Here is an 8,030-nt window from a genome sequence, read left to right as displayed (position 1 = left end):
ATGGAGATTTTGCTAAATAAGATAAAAAAAATTAATCCTATTAAATTATACTTGTAAATATTAAGTTTTTACTGTGAAAAGACACCTCCCCATGGATTATAATATTATTGATATTTATATAATAAAATATAAACTTCTTTAAATAAACAATAATAAATCCAGATATTTTTTTTAAAACCTAGATTTATGTTACATTAATTCTAATAACTTATATCTATATTTTAATCGTCACTGACTCGAGCAACATAAATGTAATTCTATTAATAATAATATCAATTTTAAATGCAAAATAATGGTTATTCTCAATTCAAAATACATTTTCCAAAAAGTGGCCCACCAATTCTTCTCACCAGTTTTTTCTTACAGTTGATTTGAATTTGAGGTGGCATTCTATTCCATTCTGCAAAGGGTTTAAAACAAGCCCATCATCACTCCACATTCTACAATCCAACCCAAAAACTTAACCCCCAACGTCCCAACAACACTTCCCTCCTTCTCCTCCATTCTCCGATCATCGTGTGTGACCAAATCCCGACACTCACACACACACACACCTCTGCACCACATTCATTAATTCATATCCCATCAAATGATGCATCCCACAATATCCACAAGATTCAAAATCATTCCATACAGATTTTAGAAGCTACCACAATGATGAAGATGATTATGATGTATCCTCTGTTTCATCGCTTCTGAATCCATACCCACTACTTCTTGAAATTCCAAATCCTCACGGAATATATATATAGAGAGAGAAACAGAGAGATGGAGACTATTTCTGATTTCTGAATATATTGTATATGTAACAAACCCATCCCTAAAAACTGCCTTCTCTCTCTCTCTCTCTCTCTCTCTCTCTCTCTCTCTCTCTCTCTCTCTCTCTCTCTCTCTCTCTCTCTCTCTCTCTCTCTCTCTCTCTCTCTCTCTCTCTCTCTCTCTCTCTCATGTATTTTGTATGTACGTTCTTCTTGTGTTGTGAGTTTTGTATTTTCATCGTCATCAAAACAAATTTCCTTATGAGACTACCATTTTCAACAAATTTCCATCATCATCGCTTCAAATTATTTTCTTCATTTCTCACCTTCTTTCAACCCACTCCATCTTCTTCTTCTTCTTCTTCTTCTTCTTCTTCTTCTTCCACGTGGGTTAATCAAATCCACATGGAATCACCCTCCACAATCGCCGCCGCCGTCTCACCAATATCTCCATCCACTCGTCGCCGAAAGCGAAAGATTGTCGTCATAATGGGTCCAACCGGAGCAGGTAAATCCCGTCTTTCAATCGATCTCGCAACTCGATTTTTTGATAACTCTGAGATCATCAACTCCGATAAAATGCAAGTGTACAGCGGACTTGATATCACCACCAACAAAATCACAATGCAAGAGCGACGCGGTGTCCCCCACCACCTTCTGGGAGCGATTGACCCAAGGAAATCGGTTTTCACTCCGTCGGATTTCCGGAATGTGGCGGCAGAATACATCAATCAGATTAGAACTCGTCGGGGGTTGCCTCTTGTCGTCGGAGGATCAAATTCGTTAATATACTCACTGGTTACAAAACGCTACGACCCAAAATCGGACGTCTTCAACGGACCAGAGCCGCAGCCGGTGAGCTCTGATTTCCGATACGAATGCTGTTTCATCTGGGTGGATGTTAGCTTACCGGTTTTAAATCAGTATTTATCAAAAAGGGTCGATGAGATGCTTGATTCCGGTATGTTCGAGGAGCTTGCAGAGTTTTTCAGGTCCGATGAGCACAAGAGGGTTAACAGGTGTGGTTTAGGTCAGGCAATCGGAATACCGGAGTTCGAGACGTATTTCACGAATTTTCCAGGGCTCCGGCGAACGGAGGGCTCGGTATTCGAGGAGGATGTGATGGGGCAGGAGGCGTACGATGAAGCCGTGAGAAGGATCAAGGACAACACGTGCCAACTGGCGAAGAAGCAAGTGAGTAAGATCCTACGGCTGAGGGACGCCGGGTGGGAATTAAAGAGAATAGATGCCACAGAGGCATTTAGGGCTGTGATGACGGCGGACAGAGGCGGAGCAAGGGTGGCGGAAATATGGGAAAAACAGGTGGTGGAACCAAGCATGAAGATCGTGAAGCACTTCTTGGAGGAGTAGGTTTTCCAGCTATTTCCAGCTCTCTTCACTTTTTCTCTCTAAAAAAAAAATCAATTTTCATTTATTTTTATCTTCACTGTAAAAGTTCTTTTTTTCTTTTTTACATAATTTGGAGGGAGGTTCGACATGGGTTTAGGTAGGTTAGCAGGATGACCAATTTTGAAGCAATAGGACGACTTTTTGATAATTTATAGCCAATTTTTACCTTCTTAAATTTCAATTCTCCAAATTTTATTAAAATTATATATATATATATATATATATATATATATATATATATATATATATATATATATATATATATATATATATATATATATTGTAGGTCATTTGTTTTTGTGAAATTACGTGTTTAGCCTTGGCCCTCAACAATTTTCAATATGGGTTTTGCTACAAATATTAGAGCTGGATTTTCAAATAAAAATTGAGGTTGTTGGAATCAGAATATATAAGAGAAAAGTCAAGAGGGCACATAATATTACAAATGAAAGTTGACCTTGGTTTTTTGTTTTCTTTTTAATACAAAAAAGGACATCCTTGGAAGCATTCTTTGTCCGTTAAATTTATACCAATCTAAAAGATGCAAAAGCCAAAAATAATGATTTTTCCATTCAAAACATTCCAAATTTTATTTTATTGCAATCATTATTATGAATATAAAATTATTGTATGATTGGTTAAAATTGAAAAAAGACACAATGCAAAAATAATTATATGTTACATGATTAACGGAAGCATTTTGGTATGGTGTCTTTCGTTTAATTATGTGTGTGATACTTTTTCCTAGTACCATTTGATGCAAAAAAAAAAATGTTTGATGAAATATGATTTTTGCGCTTTTTTATACGTTTGATATCATATTTAGAAGGTTCTGATTTGGTTATGACTCCTCTGATATTTGTCTTACTTGGTTAGATTCAAAACCGTGTTATTGACTCAATCGAAAATTACCAAATTGTCGCTTAATGTCATATGAATTACTTTTATTCTAATGATTTTTTTTTTTGTTAAAAAAAACTAATCGTTTAACCAAAAAAATAAATAAATAAGTTACGTTTGCAAGTGGTCCTACCCTAAAATCCCATGTTTTTTTTGTACCATGACAACACATGTCTTTTTCCCATTATCCTTTATTTATCAATCGATAAAACTTACAAGTGGCCCAAGTTCAATATTATAAATGTCTTTTGAATGAAATATGATCTTAATGTCCGTATAATTTACATTAAGATATGGATAATAACAAAAATACCAAATTAATAACTTGACCACCATTAGGGAAATTATTAATTATCACTTATTTTACAACCGGTTAATTGCATGTATTGAATACCAAAAAAGTATGGTCCTTTGGTTTTAAATATCTATCGTAAGTCTCATCCGAATTCTCTCCAATTATGCAACTAAGCATAATCTCCAAACACTCAAAAGTTCGCAGCTTATCACATGCTTGACAAGTAGTTTCTTTGTTAAATCGCTCTTATATCCATAGGTTTAATGTTTCCCACAACTTAATCAATTAATTTCGGATTAAGAAACAAGTTCCTGTTGTTTTATTAGATTGGTTTATAAACTTTATATAATACTAAACAACATGCTAAATGATGCAGGTGATACAAGTGTCGATACCTAGCTTGACGATGTCAGCACTAGTAGGAATCAAAAGTATGATGACATCAACAACAAATCTGTCGAAGTGATCCAACAGCTTGGAATTGGACGAAATTCGCACACGATGTAAAATTGAACGAAATTCGCACACGACATGACGTGTGGTGTTTTTCAGCCATTCGGGATCATTTAGGGAAAAAATGTGTTTTTAAATTTTTTTCGACATCTTTACTTTTTGAGATTTGATTTTGATAATTGATTGAGGATCTTATCCTAATCAATTAAGATTTCCAAGGGTTAAGGAAGAAAGCTTATATTTTCCTCCTTTTATATATATATATATATATATATATATATATATATATATATATATATATATATATATATATATATATATATATATATATATATATATATATATATATATTTCATTTTCATTGTTTATGAGACAGTTTTTCAATTTATTAATCAAGAATCCAATTTTTGATTGATTTGGTTCAATTTATTAATCAAGAATCCAATTTTTCCTCCTTATATGTCTTGCTTTTGAGGGGATTATAATGACAATGTGGTGGATGATTTGGAAATATCAAAACAATGTCCTCTTCACAACAGTGAAAAAGTACTATTAGATACTCGATTATGGAGTTTTCTTATCTATAATTTGTGAATAGGAATGTCAAATTTAAATCTAGTTGAGTTGTGTGGTTAAAAACCGAATCATTTCGTTTTCTTTGTAAGTTTTTTCCTTTGTTACCAAATTGCTAACAATTTTAAGTTGAAAGTTAAGTCTTTCAAAAAAAAAATCCAATTTTAGAATTATGTTTTACTTTTTGTGTTCGTGTTGCTTGTACTTAGACATTCAGTCTAAGCATCACTAAACTTAATATAAAATGAAGTGGAGTAGCTTATGTAGGTTGAGAACGGATTGTGTAACTCGATCAACAAGTTCAGAGCTTATTTTTCGTGATTTTTCTTTCTTACATCGGTTTATAATCGTTATACAATACTTAAAAGGATACAAAATATAGTATTAAATGGACTTAAATAGTGTGTGTATGGTAATTAGAGTTTCGGAAATTGGCAAACAAATTTGTAAGTCACATGCAATGATGCCATTTCAAGTTGTTTGCATGCAATGCAATAGTTAGACATTAAGGGGGTGTTTTTTTTGGAGCTAAAATGTCTTCACTCTTTTTCCATGTCTATAAAATAAAATATGGACCAATTTTTTTTCATGTCTTTTATCTTCATAAAAAAATTATTTATTTTTCAAAGTCTTCATAAAAAAAGACCAGTGGTAGTGGTTGGTGTTTGTGGTGGTGGCTAGGGGTGGAATTGGTAGGTACCAATTTATTTTTTCATTAAATCGTGTACCGTACTAATTATAGCTGGTATAAAAAATTTCTACCACTACCATACCAAGTGTAGGTGGTACCAATTTGTTTGGCTACCAATAAGTTCAGTTGGTACATGTTGGTATTGGTATATGTTGGATTTGGTGTCTAGGCTCATAACTATAATTGGGATGTACTTGACCCGATTGTAACATGGTCCTTTTGGGTTGCCTTCACCAGTGCAATTTGATAGGATGGACTTTTGAGAATAAGGTTATTTATGATTTATTAATATATTACAAGTATAATATATTAATATGAAATCATATTATTTAACTAGTATTGATCAAGAATTAGTTTGGAATTAATTTTTGTGATCAAAAGAGACTAATTAAATATATGGGGATTGATTATTTAAACCAATGATCTTATAATGTGGGCTAATGATCCATGGTTATTTAGGATGGGCTAATCCAATGAGATAGTCCATGGAGGTTAACCCATGGAGCCTAAGTAATATGAAAGGTCATTAGGGTTTACAAGGTGTAACTCTAGCATTTGCTACACTATAAATAAACCCTCCTAAAGCCAAAATCGGTTGCCACAACATTCTTGGAGAGTATGTATTGATTTTGTGCTAAGTAACTTATTCTCTTAAGCCTCCTCTTGCATATTGGTGTTTGTGAACCATTAGAGGCATCACACTTGAGGTGCTCAAGCTTTCAAAGGTTAAGAACTACAAGTCATTCTAAGAGGTAAGGCATCTAACTAGTTGTATTGCTCAATTGTTAATTTGTATGCTAGTTAGGATGTATGCTTTGGAAAATTGAAAATGCATGTATAATTAGAGAAAACATAGATTCAAAGCGTTTAGGGTTACATGTGCATCGTAGGAGCGTTATAGTGCTCAAAACCAAACAGTGGTATCAAAGACTAGGATTGTTTTCTGTTATACTTGATGCTTGTTAATTTTCAAAGTTGAAAAAAAATTGATTTTCTGGCCTCTGATTGATGAACTCTCCAAGTCTACTGGCTGACTCGATGAGTCCACTCAGTAACAAGGGCAACTCGACGAGTCGATTCATGCACTCGTCGAGTCCATGGCTCTGGTTGCAGAATTTCGAGTTTTATTGGCCTAGATTGGATTGGAATCACTACTATAAACTATTTTACATCATTAAATCTGTTTTTTATGATGTGATAGTGATTATGCTCATCTAATCACAAGATAATTGTCAAAGTTTTAAGATAATTTTGATTTATATGAGAAACAAAGTTGCTTGCAAATTGTTTACTTGATATTATCTTGTTTATGAGTTTAGCTAGATCAATCTTGAATTATATGATAATTTTAGTTGTTGAAAATTGATCTAAATGAATTTTTATGACCTCTATAATTTGTCCTCAAGTTATGGAACATGAAAAGTCTCATCTTTAAAAATGCATTAAACTCATAAATTATGAATTCCAAGAGTCATCAAAAATATAATTGTCAAAATTCTTATGATAGTTGTTAGTTTATATGTTAAGCCAATTACTTGTATCATTTGATTTGAAACTATTTTTGCCTTATGAGTTAGTTTAGATCATGATTTAAAATAATTATATGATAATTATCTTTGTTAGAATTGATCTAAATGTTCTTTAATGAGTTCCATAACTTGTCCTTCAGTTATGGAACATGAAAAGTCTTATCATAAATGTTTTAATGAACTTCATAACTTGTCCTCAAGTTATGGAAAATCAAGAGTCTTTTCATAAAACCAACATTAACTCATAAGTTATGGAAACCAGGAGTTTTGAAAAGTTTCAAACTTGTCCTCAAGTTTTGGACTTTGTAAAATCTCACTAATGAAACTTTAATTCCAAATCCTAGAGTTTTAAAAGTTAAAATTCAACCCTTATACTTTATAATATTATAAGTTTAATAATATATATATATATATATATATATATATATATATATATATATATGTGTGTGTGTGTGTATAAGACAAATCAGTCTTACTGTTAGTAGGCCTCATTCACGAAGCCAATCTATATAAGGGGGGTATAAGGTTACTGCTTATAAAATGGTGGTTTAATGGGTGTATGCTCTCACTCACCGCTTCCTTGACTGGTGGATGGTCATTAGCCGAACGGGTAGGATAGGACATTAATTCTCCTTCATTAAAAGTATATTGATAAATATAAAGTAACTAAAATTTTATTAAATTCCCAATCTTAGTTACTTTAGGAAAATGTGAAAATGGTGCTAATCCATGAAATTACACTTTGCACCTTGTTAAGTCGTTAGTGGAGCGTGTGTGGTTAACCGACACACTAATCTGGGACTGACAATGTGTGGAAAAAGGTAGCTTGATGTTAATCATAGATCAATGGAGCGTGTGTGGTTAATCGGCACATTGATTAGGTGATTTGTAACATTGAGTGTACCAAACTAATTTGCATGGTTATTCACACTTTGTCTGTGATATTCGGCATCCCAGTCACAAACTTGAAGGGCACAATCAAGATTTAAACATGCCATTGAAAAATTCAATGAATCTTAAAGGATCTAGGAATTTCAATCCAATTAAAACTTAATAATTCATTTTGTTTTTCATGGTGGAAATTGGTAAATCGTCATTTACCTACCTTCAAATATTTTACAATTGGATTACGGCATCCTTCTTCACAGTTGTAAAATATTGTGTTGGGTCGTAGCCTTAATATTTCGTTTTGGGTGTTATATTAAGGACTTAAATCAACTAACTTGAATTTCTTCCTTTATAGATGTCTAGGTCAGGCAACTATGGTCTTCCCGAATCTGTTGGAAAAGGCTTTCCACAAGAAGATGATATTCCACAATATCACACTTTACTTCCTCCACCTCCTCCAATTATTCTCCCTGACCCACATGTTCGAAGACTTGAAAAGTTCAAGGTCACTCAAGCCCTATTGGCGAGCAAAC

The 8,030-nt window shown here is 33.1% G+C and overlaps 1 protein-coding gene across 1 annotated transcript; it reads left to right on the top strand.

Moving 5' to 3' along the window:
* The first annotated feature begins 335 nt into the window (after positions 1-335).
* Positions 336-4,029, top strand: IPT1 (isopentenyltransferase 1). The gene is made up of 2 exons (XM_079038408.1): positions 336-2,125; positions 3,740-4,029. Exons 1-2 carry the CDS (start codon positions 948-950, stop codon positions 3,741-3,743), a joined length of 1,182 nt encoding a protein of 393 aa, XP_078894534.1. The 5' UTR covers positions 336-947; the 3' UTR covers positions 3,744-4,029.
* The last annotated feature ends 4,001 nt before the right edge of the window (positions 4,030-8,030 follow it).

The sequence above is a fragment of the Lactuca serriola genome, chromosome 4 (genome assembly GCF_051521515.1).
Source record: "Lactuca serriola cultivar US96UC23 chromosome 4, Lser_US96UC23_V15, whole genome shotgun sequence".
Lineage (NCBI taxonomy): Eukaryota > Viridiplantae > Streptophyta > Magnoliopsida > Asterales > Asteraceae > Lactuca > Lactuca serriola.
Note: the sequence above shows the minus strand (reverse complement) of the source record. Positions and strands in the feature narration are given on the sequence as shown.